The 18,718-nt window shown below is 45.9% G+C and overlaps 1 protein-coding gene across 1 annotated transcript; it reads right to left on the bottom strand.

Moving 5' to 3' along the window:
- Positions 1-941: 941 nt before the first annotated feature.
- On the bottom strand, positions 942-12,478 carry PLAC8L1 (PLAC8 like 1). The gene is made up of 4 exons (XM_028721134.2): positions 12,362-12,478; positions 6,577-6,713; positions 5,467-5,603; positions 942-1,119 (listed from the first exon to the last, which is right to left on the bottom strand). The coding sequence occupies exons 1-4, from the start codon at positions 12,367-12,369 to the stop codon at positions 967-969; spliced, it is 435 nt and encodes a 144-aa protein (XP_028576967.2). The 5' UTR covers positions 12,370-12,478; the 3' UTR covers positions 942-966.
- Between the last annotated feature and the right edge of the window lie 6,240 nt (positions 12,479-18,718).

The following is an 18,718-nucleotide window of genomic DNA, read 5'->3' as shown; positions in this document are numbered from 1 at the left end:
AGGGGTGCAGGGCTCGGAGGATGCAATGGAGAGCCACAGCACCGAGCATGAACAAAGCGGGGGGGAGGCAGGTCTCCCTCTGCCCACGCCCTCTTTGCACAGTCAGTTTACGCGCAGAGAGGGGAGGCATAGGATGGGGGTCAAAAGACTACTCTGCTGGGGAAAGTTTAAGGACCGCCCACTCCCAGATTCTGCTAGCGACTGAGCAGACATGGAATTGAGTTGATCTGCATTGTGAACGTTTTGGACAGATAATAAAGCCTTGAAAAGACCAACGGGGAGTCTTGCCTGTTTGCTCTCAAGCAACCATGCCGGCACACATAACAGGTTACAAAACTCTTCATTCTCTCTCTCTGACCATGTGAAACCTACCAGGAAGGAAGTCTAAGCTGGATGCTCCAAGGTTAGACCGCATGGCTTAAGCAAACTATATTGTGTTTCTATACAAATAATTTAGAAATATTTACCATTTTGGAACCTAAGTTATATTGCCTGTTTTTCTTGCTGCTGTATGGAAAAGAACATGAATCAGACCTTTCAAGAGTTTGTAAGTAAACCATTTTTAACTTAGCAAATGCTATGCTACTTTGGAAGCAACTTAGAAGGGGATATTTTAAAGGTCTAACAGCCTATATTTCCACACATTGCTGTGCTGCATGCTTTGTGATATTAATTCTCTGCTGGAGCTCTCTCACCAAAGAATACTTATCCCAAAACTGGATCTTAGGCATCTGGGGAATATTTTATTTTATTTTACCATGTCTAGTATATTTTTCCTTTTCAACCAAATATAAAACAAATTAAGACCAACAGTTGGAAGTGTCTCAGTGTCTCTCTCATGGAAACACAAAGGCGAAAAAACTTGATCTGACACATGAATGCATTATTTATTTAACAATATAACCAATTTTGTCATTGCAAGGGGAAGAGGAAGAAGCATCATGAGCCAATCACCTCTGAAGGTTTTCAAACAAGGGCATCTTCAAATGGAGGAGGAGGAGGAGATGTGTGCATTTCGTAGACCTGGAATGTAGGTCTCCTCTTCATTTCCCGGGCCATTTGACAGACTGCAAAAGGCCAGCAACAATGAACTGCCATCCAGTCTTCACACAGGGTTCCCTGCAGGGGGGGAGAAGAAGAGAACCTTTCCACACAAGGATGACTGAGAAACCATTTTTCCATGTCACTAAGCACTGGTCTCATTAGGCTCTCTGTACACTACCTCATCACCCTGATTCCAACCCTTTTTTAAAAGAGAGAGACAGAAATCATGGGTTTCTTCCACACTAAACAATATCATACATCATCCATTTACTCCATTTATACATAAAATCCAGACCCCAATGTTGCCAACCCATTACATTCCTCTGTGACAATTAAAAACTACAACATTAAACTGCAGAGCCCTCCTGTGAGTGGGGACTAGCAAAGTGCTGTTGAGGCTTCCCAGGGCTACTGGCCTTTTCATTTTCCAGCTTGACACCTGCTTCCCAGCTCCTGACATTTCAACTAGTTGCAGCCTCTTCACTTGAGAAGCACTGGGGATACCGATATCAGCCAATCATTAGCCACATCCTATTCCCTGTGAGGCAAAAATGTTTGTTCATTCATCTCTCTTTTTTATGGTTATAACTATGTGATCTTCCCACACAATAATGTTTTGTCTGATCATGTGCTTTTCCCACCCCAGCTTTTCTTTTCTTTTCTACCTTGGGATCAAGGCTTTCCTCACATTTTCCAGCACTGAAATGAAGATCACACCTGTGTTTTTAATGGTAGTCAACAAGCCATTTCCCTATTTCCCCACACCCTGGCAGCACAGGTTTCTGAACTGCATGATGCTACCCCTGCCCCACAACCAGACACTGTTGACTATAAAAACAGCAACCCTGCAGCACAATTCTGTGTGTGTCTAATTCAGCGCTAAATCCCACTGTGATCAGTGGGGTTTATGCTCAGCCAGGTAAACCTGAAGAAAACTACAGCCCTTGGTCTCACAGACAAACACTTATAGTGTGCCTCCTTTTCAGTGACAGAAAAGTTGAGCTGGTTCTCCCCACCCAGCCTAATGCAGGACAGATTGGTAAGTTAGATTTCCAGCCTCATGCTGCTGGAGAAAAAAGTGTGAGAGAATGTATCTTCTAAACCACAGAGAACATACTGCTGAGGGTGGTGTCGCATAGTATATATCAGGCTTCCTCAGCCTCGGCCCTCCAGATGTTTTTGGCCTACAACTCCCATGATCCCTAGCTAGCAGGACCAGTGGTCAGGTATGAAGGGAATTGTAGTCTCAAAACATCTGGAGGGCCGAGGTTGAGGAGGCCTGGTATATATACGCCAGGGGGTTGCCAAAGCAGGAATGTCTGCTGATTTGGTTGCCATTTGCTGATTACTGGCTGATGGCTAAAGGGGGAAGTGGTTGTGCAGAATCAATGCCATGCCCACATCTACCTAGGAGACATCTTCTGTTCCACACTGCTTTTCTCTCACCACCACAACCCCAATTTCCTGAAATGTACATTGATGGGAAAGAAGAAGAAGAAGAAGAGTTTGGATTTGATATCCCGCCTTTCACTCCCCTTCAGGAGTCTCAAAGCGACTAACATTCTCCTTTCCTTTCCTCCCCCACAACAAACACTCGGTGAGGTGAGTAGGGCTGAGAGACTTCAGAGAAGTGTGACTAGCCCAAGGTCACCCAGCAGCTGCATGTGGAGGAGCGGAGACATAAACCCGGTTCACCAGATTACCAGTCTACCGCTCTTAACCACTACACCACACTGGCTCTCATTTTGATGGAGATATTTCCCTGTGAAAATATGCACAGCGACCTTATCAAGTCCATGGCACAATATGGTGGGTGCTGGTGGTTCTACCTCATTCCCTGGGGTGCAACCTTCTGTTTGCCACATACTCGTTGTTCAGGAGCGCAATGGTGCAGCTCCAGGGTCATTTTTCTTTCAGTGGAGATGTGCTGCTCCTTCATGCAGCACATGTTGCGCCTACATTCCACTACTTCACATGCACTCAGTCCTGGCACTCCAGCCTTTAGCCCAGCCTAAGATACACTGCCAAGGAAATGCTCCTGTTTCATTGGGTAGATAGCCTTTTCTGAACTTCCAAGTTTATTTCGCCAAAGAGTAGAGAATTTCCACTACAGACACATCCTAACTAAAGTATCCCACAAACATCCCAGAACTGGTTTACTTTCAACCTCACAATGCACCCAGTGGAGGCAAATGGAGGCCTGCCCCACCAGCATCAGTCTGCTCTCAGCTAGCCCCCACCTGGCGGCCATCTTGTCAGGGGCTCTGCCTGTCAGTGGCTCTGGCTCCACCTACCCTCCCTATCTTCTGCCCCACCATCCAACAGGCACCAGGCACCACAGAATACACTCCCACAAAATGTTAAATTAATATGACAACGTTTGCCTTTTGCTTATCAGGATAAAAGCTATGTGAGAAAATACACCACGTTTCCTCAATTCCTTCTGGCCTCTTTTCCCTTCCTTCTTCCTGAATATGGGGCAAATGTATATTTCACCCTCAAAGGGATATTTTAAAATGGGTCGTGCAATTTTGAAGCTACAGCAAAGAAAAACAGAGCTGCTCTTCCCCATTACTTTTAAAATATGGGTATTGGCTTGGCATGCCATTATAAACATAAGCACTGCCTTCTCCTTAAGAAAAAAAAGGCTATTCCAAAGGTTTAATGCATTTGCTTGGCTTTAAGGAGGCACCACACCAGCAGAATAAGAGATATTTTCCCCATAAAGAGTGGAACAGTGGTGGTTTTGGAAAGGCGAGGGATGCGTACTATGAGGCACAGAGATTTTATGCTGAACTTTTCACCCTCAAAAATATTTCAAGTCATTCATTAGCAAACTAAAGATCCCCCTGCCATGCCAACAGATTTTAAACTACAGCTATGGCCTCCAACAGTGGGGAGAGGGAGAAGTGTTGATGCCCAGATTTGGCTTTCTTTCAGATTGTGAAAGGTCATAGCTCAGTGATAGAGCATCTGCCTTGCAAGCAGAAGGTCCCAGGTTCAATCCCTGGCATTTCCAGGTAGAGCAGGGAGAGACTTTTGCCTGAAACCCTGGAAAACCATTGCCAGTCAGTGCAGACAAACTGAGCTAGATGGACCAATGGTCTGATCCAGTATAAAACAGTTTTCTGTGCTCCTAGATATTTCTTAGCCGCCTTTCAAGACTAGAACCTTGCCAAGGTGCAGTGGCATTGCATCCTTTACTGGCACCTGGGTACACACACACACACACACACACACACACACACACGGCAAGGCCAGGGTCTGGGAGCAGAAGATGAACAAAACCTGTCGCACCAGCTGAACCCTCACTGCTGCTGGGCAGGCATGGGGCATGGAGGGTTCATGCTGTGCCGCCTACTCACACAGTTGGCCTGGTCAACCAACGTGGCCCTTGGTGGGTGCATCCCCCCAACACTGGGCAGGGGGCCTGGGTGCAGCAGCAAGGCCAGGCTGGGCTCTAGGGCCCAGAGCAATGGTGAAGCTGCATGCTCCGACACTGGGAGCAGAGAGCAGGCAAAGGCGTGGCTGGTGCGTGTCCCATGTGTGTGGCTGGCGTGCGTCCTGGGGGCGTGTCCCAGGGCCGTGGCACGCCGCCCACAGGAGCGTGGTGCCTGGCACAGTAGGGGGGGTGCAGCACATGTCCAGGGGGCAGCTGCAATGGTACCCCCTCCCCGGTGGTGCCGGGGTCGGTGCGCTCCCGCCGCCCCCCCTTTCCTCTGCCAGTGGCCCAGAGACCCTGAGTAGCAGGCAGGGCAGGGATCCCTGCATGGGTGTGCCTGGCTTGTGCCCCCACAAAACCATGCACCTGGGTCTATGGCCCCCCGGCCCTCCCCATGCTACGCCCCTGCCAAGGTGACTTACAATTGTGCATACCTATATATATTTGTGTGTGAACATTCTTATGAACACACACAAGTTCATTCATAATAATTTTTAAAAACAGGAGCGTAGGAAGTTGCCTTATATGTTTGGTCCATCTAGCTCAGTATTGTCAACACTGGGTGGCAGCAACTTTCAAGGGTTTCAGGCAGGGGGCATTCCCAGCCCAACCTGGAGATGGCAGGGATTGAACTGGGGACCTTTTTCATGTATGTACTCTGCCACATGATCCATGGTCCTTTCCACAGTTACAATAAAGCAAGCAGTTTAAGAGAAGCCAGCTATAGGAAAATACAGGTCGGCACACAACAAAACCCAGAAATCTGAGGTAAAACCAACAAGAACCCAGGAGCGGCAAATGTAGCAATACTTTTCAGTGAATATCCAGAGAAAATGGGTTTTCAGAGATGTCTTAAAGGCCATGATTGTTGGAATCAGATACATACACACACACACACACACACACACGGAATTCCATGGGGTAGGAAACACACCACTCCTACACTGTGCATTGTGGGTGCTGGACTTACATGGACTTACACGTATTTTGTGACTCTCCCTGGTGCCGACTCTCAAGGCCAAGGTGGAACCCAGCAGCAGAGGGAAACAAAAGCACTCCCCGAATCGGCTTGCAACACTGCATTCCAGACACAAGCTGCACAGTGAACCACACACACCTGTCATTAAGCACAACCACAGGAAGGATGTGATCACATGACGAAAGCTGTATGCGTTAACTGTATGCTCATACTATGAAGTTAGAAGGGACCCACATGTCACTATGTCCAAATTCCTTGTCTACCATAGGGTGGAATCCTCCATACACCAACCATCTTAGCAACTCCACTCCAGATTTGTGTAGGCTTTACTCCTTAGCCATTTCTTCTCCTGAAGATATCTCGCAAGGCAGCGGAGGTTTAAGATAAGAGTTTTCCTTCTCCTTGATGGGTTACCTTCCCAGGTTGACAAGACCCATCTGCCCCTCATTTCCCTCTACAGCACATGCAGAGACCACCTTCTTGACCATTGGACCCACTATTAGTCTTGTCTGCTCAATCTGCCCGTCTCCACACGCAGGGGAAGTCCCTAACTCACTGAGGGTTTGAGACCCATCAGCTACCCTCACCTAGTTTAGTCAGCTAGTCAAAGCCATTTCCCAGGGTGTAGCCGCTGTCACATGCTGATAGCTCCTAGGAGCCACAGGTGAGAGCTGAGTGCAATGTGTCCCCCACCATTAATCTATGGATAACCCACATGATTTGTACTCCACAATCATTCCCCGGAGTTGCAGATGGTTGTTAAGGAAACCTTAATGTGACCTTCTCTATCTCTCAGAAGCATAGTAGTGAAAATCAGGTTTAATATTAATACAACAATATCTTGATAAGAGAGCAAGCAACCTGCTTCCTGATGGGTAGTTTGTTATAAAACACAGTAGATGAGGATACAGGCAGACCTGGGTCAAGGATCCAAGGACAGCCCTTTACTCTTTTTTCCTCCAATATCATCTCAACTCCATTAGCTCAACCGCAAGTTTTATGGGATGAAGCTCTTCAATCACCAGTCTTGAAGTAAGTCTATTAAAAAGAACCTCATCTCTCCCATGCACACCTGGGATACAGCTTTGAAAAAAGCAATTGAAACTCTTACAGACTCTTTTGTCGCTGCAGACATCAAACAGGCCAGTGGACCAGTTGCCTCCAGTACGCACGATGGTTGTGATGGTGGTTGTGACACCACTAGCGCGAGTTGGTTGTGTTGTCACAGGCCCTCTTGAGTTTTTGTTCCTGATTTTTGAAATAAAGAATAAGATGGATGTATAATATATACACAAATAACAGGGACCCTGGGGTTTAGCAGCAAGGTAGCTCATAAACCTCACCATCTTTAGTCTGAAAGAGGCAGGAGGAAAGAGATTCCTTTTTTTAGTGCTACCCATTTGCTTTGTTTTATAGCAATCACCCCCCTTTTGCGAATTCAATTTCTTCCTGTTTGTGTCAATACTGTTTCCCACCCTCCGCTCACTACAAAAGACAAAAATAAATAAATAAAAGTGCCTGATTGTCGGTGCCCTTTAGTCTCTAGTGAAGAAAGAAATCACCCGTGATCAAAGCACTTGAAGGACAAATATACAAACTAGGTACATTTTTCTGTATTCACCTGCCTAATGGTAATTTTCCTTTTCCATGCTAAAAACAACAGCCAACTGTTCAGAGCACAAATCTAGCAACACAGTGAATGCGCTAAATGATTTATAGTTTTAAAAGGTAGGGGAATGTGAATTGCCCGTGTGGATTTTCTTTCAAAGTTGCATTTTTACCCTTCCCAGCTTATTGGCATCATTCTCTGTCTTTCAAGAAATTCGTTTTAACTAGGATTGAGGACTTAATGGTATTTTGAAAGATGTGTGTGTGTGTGTACACACAGATGTGACTTATCTACTGGGCTTTGTTCTGTTGCTCAGTTTTGCCTCCAAAGAAGGGCCTGGGCATCAGAGAGGAGGGGGGTGCTGACCCCATGGGGCATACCCAGCAGGCCTTTGTAGTTTTGGAGGATTTTTTTTGTCCTAGACAGTAGTCCTCCATGTTACACAATCAATCTATTCTGAAACTCAGGCGTGTATAAAAAGCAATTTGTGATATGTCACATAGATTTGCTGTTAAAATTGACTTATTATTGTGACGCATCCTGGGAATTTACTTGAATGGTACGATTAATATATGTATATATTCCATTCTATATTCCTGAAAGATTGGGGAGTTGGACAGGAGAGGGTGCATGGGCCTGCCAGAATGATTGCAGATGTTCTTCAATTGTCGCTCTAACTGGAATCTTCCATTAGGGAAACAACAGAGAAATGGCTCAAGAAGCGTAGATGATAGCTGAAAATGGCGACTCCTCTTTAATCTTCACTGCAGTCAGAGTGAGGGGACAAGGTAACTAGAAAATAGCAGAAGCAGAGAGCAGAGGGAGCCACCAAATTGGCGCATTTTTAAAAATGGGTGCATTCTTCAACATGTCATTGACACAATAATAGTGCATTGGTGATGGATTTTTACAGGACTGGCCACATATCATTTCAGTTTTGTTCTCCCCAATGTTATAGCATTATTACCACCTGGAGGAGCACCATAGTGTAACAGAAGCAGGACAAAAATTAAACTGGAACATTTGTGGGGCAAGCACGGATTGGAAATGAAGCAGCATGTTCACCCTGAAACCGCTGCAGGTGCAAACAGTATGGAAAGTGGGGTCACATATACCTACCCCAATACTGTCATGAACACAAATCATCACAAATGCACAATATAAATTCTGACAGGGCCCTGAAAAATTGCATTCCCACAGATTGCGTTACCAGTATCTGGAGTTGCATAGGCAAATGTTTTGCCCTCTCTGTGTGTTCCTGCTCAGTGGCTGCCATTAACCTAATGAAATGAAGGCTCCTAGCGCAGAAAACTGCTCCCCACCCAAGATACTGGGGTCAGTAAAGACTACCCCTGCAGTTGCAAACTTTTCCTTCCCAGTAAAATCACCAAAAGCATTTTTTTAAAAAACTGAGGCACCCAAATTCTTTTGTGAGTGGATCGTGGAGGTGCAGAAACTTCAAGGAGGTTAATAAAAATTGAGATTGAACTCCTCTGGCATTCCTGCAAAATGATCTCTCTCTCTCTCTCTTTCTAGTTTCTTCCCCCTGAATTGTCTTTTCTGGCACTTTTGTACAACTGCAGGATCTCTGTAAATCACAATGGTTAAACTGACACTCCAGTGCCCTGCAGGGACTATTTCCCCCACCCTCCCACCACAGCAGAAGAACAGAGTCGTCCCAAAGTAGCACTAAATCAAGGTAGCTGCCTCATGTGCCAATACCAATAGTTTTCAGTCTTAAACTATAACACTCTGGAGGGAAGTCCTGTACACAGACCTTGGTGTTTTTGAACATTAACTTTGTGCAAAACACTGCAGCCTGATAATGACTTGACTTATATCCTGGCCATCTGTGAAAAAATGTGTATGCACTAAGATAAGCAGAGGAATCTTCTGGACAGGGACTTTAAAAGGGTAGCTGGAAAAGTTACAGAGGGCCATATGATGCCACAACAGATGTGCATATGTGGCATGATACATATTACTATCAGCATCCACACAGTCGTCTCAAGGTGACATACCATTAAAAACATCAAAAAATGCATTTTTAAAAATGCATTTAAAACAAAAGTAAAACACTACAAAATAGACCCCCATGGTCAAGTTCCATTTATCCAGTTAGGAAAGCCTGCCAGAAAAAAAATGTTTTCAGTTGTTTCCTGAAAGCGCAGACATTCCATATTTTGACAAGAATGCTATTCCACAGAGCAGGGGCAACTACACTGAAGACCCTGCTCACAGTTACTGCAGAGGGAGCTTCTGGGGTCTTTGCAACTTGCAAGAGAAACTCTCCTGCAAGCCACCATGATCTACCGGGTATACAGCACTGGCACATATTCCCAGTGCTCAGAAACCTGCACTGGTTGCCCGTATACTTTGGAACTCCCTTCCAGTTGAGGTCAGACAACCGCCCTCCCTGTCGAACTTCCGGCACTGACTGAAAACTTCTTTATTCCACTGAAGCCTAGTTTTATGGTTTTCACCAATTATCTTTTCTGTCTTTTATCTCTAGTTATAGAAATTGTTTAAATGAAGGGTGAATACAAGAGAAAAGGTAGTCTCTCAAATAATAAAGAGTTTTTGTCAGAAACCAATTAGCCATTTTCATATTTTTAAGGAAGTGTAGCCTTTTCAGACATTGATAACCCACATAGGGAATGTAAACATGAGCAAAATGCACCACCACTGACTGACCTTGCATGTATCAGCCACTGAGCATTTCACCTCCGAACATCCAACATTGTACAAGGTTTGAATGGGAATTAAAGGTAAAGGGACCCCTGACCATTAAGTCCAGTTGCAGATGACTCTGGGGTTGCGGCGCTCATCTCACTCTATAGGCCGAGGGAGCTGACGTTTGTCCGCAGACAGCTTCCGGGTCATGTGGCCAGCATAACTAAGCCGCTTCTGGCGAACCAGAGCAGCACACGGAAATGCCGTTTACCTTCCCGCCGCAGCGGTACCTATTTATCGACTTGCACTTTGACGTGCTTTCAAACTGCTAGGTTGGCAGGAGCTGGGACTGAACAATGGGAGCTCACCCCGTCACGGGGATTCGAACCCCCGACCTTCCGATCGGCAAGCCCTAGGCTCTGTGGTTTAGACCACAGCGCCATCCATGTCCCTTGAATGGGAATTATAAGTGAATAAATTTACCAGGGTTCTTGATTTAAATTTGTTTGACATCAAGGCTTTCGATTCCATGAAGGCTTCTAAGTGCGTTCAGCTGAATGTGCTCAACATGTGAATGTTGGAGGCTGTCATGGGCCAGGAGTCAGCTTCACCTGCTGAACAGTACCCTGAAGGGGAAGAAGGCGGAATGACTCCACCTGCAGCTGATCAGCATTCAAGGACACAGAGGAGAAGGCACTGATGAGAACCAGCTGGCTCCAGCCTTCTTAAGCAGAGCTTCCAGCAGCAGTCAGATGCTGGAAACAGCACATGTATTTCCTATCTTGCCGCTTCCTGTTCATCTTTACCCTTGATCCGTGAACCTGTGGATTGCAGTCCACCTGACCCTAGGACTGGACTGGACTTTGGATGCTGACTCTACCTCCAGGCAAGTACACCTCAGAGACTCTTCTGATTGGCTGGCCTCCCACTCCACTGAGCTCTGCACATTGTTGCTCAGCAACAAGACTATGGCAAGGATGGAGTATTCAGGGACCAGGCAAGTGTGGCACCTCTACTTGTGCTCAGAGTCCTTGTTCAGGCATAGTTTGTCTAGTGTAAAGATGGACATCCATTGGCCCTCCAGATCTTCTTGGGATGCAACTCACAGCAGCTTCAGCCAGCGTGGTCAACAGTCAGATGATGGGAGCTGTAGTTGTGGAAGGGCCCCTCTTTGGTTTTGTCCTTGAGGAGAAATGGTTGGAGAGGAAGGGGTTGCTTGCGTATTGCAGGTGTTAGAAGGACAAGAGAACCAGGGTGATGCAGGTTCAAATCCACACTCTGCCACAGCGGCGTAGCGTGGGTTATCAGCACCCGGGGCAAGGCAAGTAATTTGCGCCCCCTAACCCGGGGCAAGGCAAGTACAGTAATTTACTCTCCCAAGCAGCAGCAGCGAGGCTTCTCTTTCCCCCACGCTCTCCTGGAGCTGCCTCTTTTCTTTCCTTTTTTCCCTTTCTCCAAGGCTTTTCGCTTTCTCTCCTTAATTGATTCCTCCTCCACACCGCGGCGTTTCCTGGCTGCTCCCCCCCCCCTTCCCCTCTCTCTCCTCCTCGCTCTGCTTGCCTTGCCTTGCCCTGCCCTGCCTGAGGGCGCCCTGAGGAGACTCCGCTCTCCTTTTTGACCAGGTGAGGTGGAAAAAAGGGGGGAAAGTCTCTTCCCGCCCCCTCGCCAGACTCCCTGCTCGGCTCGGCTCACTACCCAGGCAGCCAGTGGAGAGAGAGCTGCAATTACCATAAAGCTCCTCTCCCTCCGCTTCGCCAAGCTGTCAAAGCCCGGCAGCAGCGGCAACGGCAGCAGCAGGCGCAGCCAGACCCCCGCCAGCCCGCCCGCCCGCCCGGCTTCCTCTCCTTTTTTTGCCTGTGGCAGAAGGCTTCGCTCTCCCCCTTCCGCGACCTCCTCGCCAAGCCGAGCGAGCGCGGGCTCCCTAACCCGTGGGTTTTAGTAGGGGCAGAGAGCTGCTAGTGCGAGCGCGCCCCCCGCCCATGTTGCGCCCGGTGCGGCCGGCCCCCCTGGCACCCCCCACGCTACGCCACTGCTCTGCCATGAAGCTCACTGGGGCCATTTGCTCCCTTTTCGGACTAACTTTCCTTAGAGGTCTGCTGTGAATCTAATGCGATTGTGGTGGGAGAATTTTGATGAAAGGTGGCATAAAACTATACCAAATAATCCATTAGGAACCTGACAATATATGATATAACCTAGCATTAATTTGCTTTAAATGCTTTGTGTAAATTAGCCTATTTTTTTTATACAGAATTAAGCATTTTTAAATTTTAAGTTTTGTTTTGAAAAAGCTTTGATTTGTGTTAAAGCTTTGATTTCACAAATAAGAAAAAGCATTTCCATAGTATTATACCAACAGTTTCAATGTACGGTATTTATCTTAAGAACTGCTCGAGCTCAGCAGTAGAGAGGATGGAAAGGAACAGCATAAATGGTTTTAGCCCAAACCAGAACGTTGCTCCGTCTGGTTCAGAATTGTCTACTACACTGGCTGGCAGCAGTTATCCAGGCTTCAGACAGATTTCCACATGTAATAGGGAAACCAGCTGTGACCATCTCAAATGCAGGCCCAACCGTGCTTCCCAAACAAATAAATAGCTAGTTTATTTCTTACGGCATCATATGCAAGGAGCCATTCCAGCTGTCAGATGCTGGCAAAGGAAGAGCCAGTGAGGAGGGTAAAATCTCAGACAATGGGGTTTTGTCAGCTGTAGTAAAGCAGTAGCCTACAAGCTTGTCCATTGGAAATAAGGAAGTAGGCAGTAGCTTTGACTGAACAGTGAAACGGGAGTTTCTAGAATGTTTGCACAAGACTGATGACATCACAGCATTCTTCATTTTAGTGTCACAATAAATTAACTTTTTATAGATTACTGTTGTGAACTGCAAACACCCCAGTAACACCCATTTTACTGCATGCATTTTTTGCTGATTTAAAGATAGATAGACCATCTTTAGAATATTTTAGAAGGATATACATGGGAAATGACGTTCTGTCAAATCTGTTTGGAACAATCGGCTGCAGCAGATAAGAAATAGGGGAGAATGTGGTTTGCTTCACATTAAAATGTGATCATATCTAATTTTCAGTTCCCAAAACAATATATAAACAAATACATCCTCCCAAATTTGTGCTTCTCTAAATTTTGCCATGCAGTTCTCCAACCAAATTATATTTATTGCATGAAAACACAGATCCTAGTAGATTTACATAACACTAAAATATGGAGATGCATGACAGAAGATTGTTTTCAAATAGGGCCCTATCTGCACTATGCATTTAAAGCAGTATCATAACCCTCTAAACAGCCATGGCTTCCCCGAAAGAATCCTGGGAACAGGGGTTTGTTAAGGATGCTGAGAGTTGTTAGGATACCCCTATTGATTGATTGTTAAACCACTCCGACTGCTCAAAGTGGTATGATACTCAGAGCCAGCCCATGACATTTTGGTACCCAAGGCAGACTCCAAAATGGCACCCCGCTCCCTGCCAGGGAAGAAGGGGTTAGGGAAGACCTACAGCAGGAACAAGGTGGGGAAGAAAGGTGAACATTGGGATCTGCTGCCCCAGTGGACCCTGCCGCCTAAGGTGGTCACCTCGTCTTGCCTCATGGGTGGGCCAGCTCTGATGATACTGTCTTTGTCTGTAGTAGAGATGGTGTACATTGTTTGTAGAAATGCTAAATGTTCCTTCTCATGGTGGCAACCACCGCCGGATGAAATTGGATTGATGGCTACTAGAGATTTTCCCCCCAGTGTTGACTCTATATCTACCAGTGCATCTCATCTGCTGCAATCTTAAATATCATTTGGTGCTTCTTGGAGCTATTGTGTCGTTATTCTGTGCTGCTGGTTTCATTTTGTTTTGGGTTTAATTTCCAATCAAAATAGTGCACATACATTCTTCCCGCTCAAGCATTCCAGCCTGCCAGATGGAAGAACCCCCTCTCCTCCCCGCATGTGAGATGCATCTAGAGATTGTCCTGACCCGCACCCCAAAAAGCAATTATGCCAGGGGGTATTGCAGGGGGGTAGAGAGGGAAAGCCCAATTGCTGACATCCTCCTGCAGGGTTTCTGCTGGCAAGACTCCTTAGGCATTTTTTGCTGGTAATCTGCCCAGAGAACATTTGTTCTTGAGCAGCATGGAAATATTGAAAAAAGTATTGCATAAATAAGGGAGATATATATGGCACTGTAGTTAAAGTTTTGTGTTTTATGTTGTTGCTTTACTGGTTTTAGGTTGTGTTTTTGTTTTAAGTGTTTAATAACTCCCACTTGGAGGTTTTTGGAATATTAAAGTTTTTGACACCTGAGCTAAGATTAAAATTCAAGGTAAGACCACGCACTCAGCAAGGTTTATTTATTGTTCTGCCTTCTAATCTTTAAAATATAAAGTTGCAAAATGTTGAAAATCAGGCTTAATATTAAAATGTCAAAATTGTGGAAATGCAACTGTGTGAAGCTTCAGTGTTTGGCTAAATTGAGAAACTTTTTCAATGTGGTGTTTGATCCAATTTTAGGACTTGCAGCTTGTTACCAGCCTTTCAGAAGCCTAATCAGAGAACTCTAGAAAAGCAACATTAGAAAACCAAGTTAACAAAGCCATGAAGACAAGATAAAATTTCATATTAAGGAGGGAGGAATTGAAAATGAAGAAATTAAGGGGGTGTATATTAAGTAGAAATGGCAAGCCAGCTTCTCTTTACAGATGACTCAAAGCTAAACTGCTAGCTCAGGTATCCCTGGAATAACTCCATTCAGTATGCCTGAACCCTTCTATATTAGGAAGAGCTGTGCCCCAACTGGGGAGCCTTAAAAGAGCCCAATGTTCCCATAATAATGTGTCCTACCATTGCATAATTTAAAGGAGAAAATAAGATAATATAATGTAATTACATATCCACTAATGTTTCAAAGATGACAGTAGGGGCATCTCTTTATTTTCTTACTTTATTTCACTGCCTGAACCTGCCCCCATATCATGACTCATTAGCTCTCTTGAATGTATGTGTGGGACATGGAACTTCGTTACTGGGTCCTGCCTCTAATATGATGCATGCACAGCCCCTGTGTCCTCAACCTCTCTCTGTATACAGCTAGCAGACCTTGCAGCTTGGGCGAATTGTATTGGAATCATTTACAATTTATGGAGTTTAAAGGCTTTATGCATGCAGGAACTATTTACAGGTTTAGTGGGGATAAGAGAGAAAATAGCAGACACCTTGTCTGGAGAGGACAACAAACCAAGATGGCCGAGCTGGAATTAACTTAAACAGAGAGGCATAGAAACAAGTGTTGGTTTGATCACTACAGACACAGTGCCCTCATGTGGTCTAAACTGACACATGCATTAACTAGAAGTTCAGGAGAAGGAAATGTACCGGTATTTGTTTTTCTTCAACTTGTACTGCATGCTGTATGCCAAGGGAAACCTGTGCAAGGTTGGCTGAATGCCTTTAGGCACCGCACACAATCAGACTTTCTGTGAGATTGCATGGAACACCTATACACATCCAAATGAACATGCATAAGTGCTGCTTCACAGACATCACACTGAATTGCATAGATATCCAAGAGGAGGGTCAACATGGTCTTCCTCTCTTCTTCACAAATACTTTGTATACATGAGCCCCCTTCAAGTGTTATCACGGTGTACTAATCAAATAAGCAAGGGGAGGCTGCAGAAACAAGCATGCTAGGTCTGACCCCTCCTCATTATTGTCACACTCTATGAATGGGAAAGAGGCTGTCTGTATATGCATGTGCGCTAGAGTCAGTGTTCCTACCTACCATTCAGAAATTTAGGTCACAAGCACACGAGGAGTTAGTGGCAATCAAGTCACATTGAGAGCAGTGGGATGGAAATTAGCCACAACTTACTGAAATCCCATTCATTGCAATGGGGTTTCCCTGCAATTCATTGCTTTGATAGATTGTATTCCTTGTTTATAAAACAAGGCCTAGAAGAGAGGACAGAAACTAGCGCACATGTGCACAATTCTTTTTTTAAATGCAGCCCCCAAAAAAGACAAAAAGAGAAAACAGGAAAAGTACCAGGAAATCGGCACTGTCACTGCCTATTCTTGCCTGCTGCCACTATGTCAGAGCCCATCCCTCTTGCCTCTGGACTTTGGCTGCTTCTTCCCATTCAAATAGTTCTAGAGTATAAAACAAGTTTGTTTCCTCATCCACTTCATTTTACTTTACATCAGTATGTATGTATGTATGTATGCATGCATGCATGCATGCATAGACAGACAGACAGACAGACAGACAGATTGTTGTTGTTGTTGTTTAGTCGTTTAGTCGTGTCCAACTCTTCGTGACCCCATGGACCAGAGCACGCCAGGCACTTCTGTCCTCCACTACCTCTCGCAGTTTGGTCAAACTCATGCTGGTAACCTCGAAAACACTATCCAACCATCTCGTCCTCTGTCGCCCCCTTCTCCTTGTGCCCTCCATCTTTCCCAGCATCAGTGTCTTCTCCAGGGAGTCTTCTCTTCTCATCAGGTGGCCAAAGTACATATTGGAGCCTCAGCTTCAGGATCTGTCCTTCCAGTGAGCACTCAGGGCTGATTTCCTTCAGAATGGAGAGGTTTGATCTTCTTGCAGTCCATGGGACTCTCAAGAGTCTCCTCCAGCACCATAATTCAAAAGCATCAATTCTTTGGCGATCAGCCTTCTTTATGGTCCAGCTCTCACTTCCATACATCACTACTGGGAAAACCATGGCTTTAACTATACGGACCTTTGTTGACAGACAGATTATTCCTTGTTAAAAATGAACCTACTCCAATTTCTTCCGACAGACCAATAGAGTGTCAATGGTTTTGTAAACCGCATGGAGATTTTTATCCCCAATAAATATCGCTCTTCTCTCCCCACCCCCACATCCTTAGATCTTATCAGTTCCAAGGGGCTAAGTTCCTGACTTACAGTGCCACCTCCTGGACATCAATAAAACACACAGAGAGCAGTCCATTTAGCTTCTCAGTCGCTGCTCAAGCATTTCAAGAAATGGTCCATTTCAAATGGGTCTCCCCCCCCCCTTCCCCTGCCTAGCAGCAGACGTGCACAACACGGATTTCTCTTGCTAGGTTGGGTCCAAAATGAACAGAACAGTAGATAACAATCCTTGGAGCCTTTACAACAAGTACTAATTTCCCTTTTTAACATCAATACAAACCCATCCCTTTATTTCTATGTGTTAATCCAAAGACAGGTTCTTCAATGACAAAGATAAAGCAGCCCGCTCTGCTGCCAGACGTTGTCTAGTCTGCCCCTGCTTATCTTGTTGACTCTAGACTTTTTCTTGCTGGATTCCAATTTTCTACAGGAAGCAGACATCAAACAAGGGAAAGTGTTGCTTCTAGGGAGAGGAGAAACTATCTACAAACCTCAACCCATAAACACTACAGCTTAGAATTCAGTTTATTTGTGAATAGATATTGATATTGCTACAAATGTCTATATACTTGCTATGATTCCAAAGTAGAATGAAGCCTGATCCAGTTTCTGGGTCAGGAAATGGTTAAGTAGCAGGAAGCAGAGAGCAGGAATAAATAAATAGTTCTCCCAATGGAAGGATGTAGAAAGAAGATTCCCCAGACTCCGTATTAGGACCTGTGTTTTTAAGTGATCTAGAGTCAGGGGTGAGCAGTGAGGTGACCAAGTTTGCTGTTTACCGTATTTTTCGCCCTATAGGACGCACTTTTTCCCCTCCAAAAATGAAGGGGAAATGTGTGCGTGTCTTATGGGGCGAATGCAGGCTTTCACTGAAGCCAGGAGAGCGAGAGGGGTCGGTGCGCACCGACCCCTCTCGCTCTCCAGGCTTCAGGAGAGCCCCAGCGCCAGCCCCACAAGGTCGGGGGACAGAGGGAGGCGGAACGCCGCCATCCCGCTGTCTCCCGAAGTGGTTTGGAGGCTGGCGGCGGGGAGACCCCGCCGCGAGCCCCGCAAGCTCCGGGGACAGCTGGGAGACGCAGCGCGTCTTCCTGCTGTCCCCGGACATGATCTGAAGGCGGGCGGCAGGGAAAAGAGCGCTTCTCCCCGCTGCCTGCCCCGCAAGCTCCGGGGACAGCAGGGAGACGCAGCGCATCTTCCTGCTGTCCCCAGACCTGATCTGAAGGCGGGCGGCAGGGAGAAGAGCGCTTCTCCCCGCTGCCTGCCCCGCAAGCTCCGGGGACAGCAGGGAGACGCAGCGCGTCTTCCCGCTGTCCCCGGACCTGGTCTGAAGGCGGACTGCGGGGAGAAGAGCGCTTCTCCCCGCTGCCGGCCCCACAAGCGCCTGGGGGGGAAATAATTTTTTTTTCTTTATTTCCCCCCAAAAAAACTTGATGCGTCCTATGGGCCGGTGCGTCCTATGGGGCGAAAAATACGGTATATTAAATTGTTCAGGACTGTTAAAAGAAATTGTGAAGAGTTCCAAAAGGGTGTCTCCCAGCTTGGTGAATGAGCCATAAAATGGCAAATGTTACTCAGAGTAAACAAGTGGTTCATGTTGGGGCACAAGAGACAGGGCCTTCTCTCCAATGAAATGCTTTATTGAAATGTTTTTGTTGCTGCTCATTGCTTTTGCTTTTATATCCTTACTATTTTTATGCCTTGTAATTTTTAATTGCTTTCTTCATTGCCACAGGCTTCATTAAGGAGCAGTGAGAAATGGCAAAAAGCGAGGGCAGGGAACCTCCGGCCAATCTTCCATGGGTCACATGACAATGGTGGACACAGTGAGCCAAGCAAGGATTATAAAATTTACAGGTGAGCTATTTCCTGGCACTCACATGCCCCTCTCCATATTGCATTGAAGCAAGCAAGAGGCATTCTCAAAGATCAAGGGCACATTCTAGACACACAGAATTTACTATTATTCCAACTAAATGTTAGGAAGACATTAAGATCTGTGGAATGAACTACGGCTTTTAAACAGAGGTTGGGTGGCTGTCAGGGATTCTTTAGCTGTGATTCCTG

The sequence above is a fragment of the Podarcis muralis genome, chromosome 2, assembly GCF_964188315.1.
Source record: "Podarcis muralis chromosome 2, rPodMur119.hap1.1, whole genome shotgun sequence".
Taxonomy (NCBI): Eukaryota; Metazoa; Chordata; class Lepidosauria; order Squamata; family Lacertidae; genus Podarcis; species Podarcis muralis.
Note: the sequence above shows the minus strand (reverse complement) of the source record. Positions and strands in the feature narration are given on the sequence as shown.

What these genes read in the sequence shown, in the direction of transcription:
- PLAC8L1 (XM_028721134.2), bottom strand. An exon ending in CTGCAGCGACAAAAGAGTCT is followed by an intron (nt 5,604 to 6,576) that starts GTAAGAGTTTCA and finishes GCTTAATGACAG; the next exon opens with GTGTGTGTGGTTCACTGTGC. An exon ending in GGGAGAGTCACAAAATACGT is followed by an intron (nt 1,120 to 5,466) that starts GTAAGTCCATGT and finishes CCCCCCCTGCAG; the next exon opens with GGAACCCTGTGTGAAGACTG.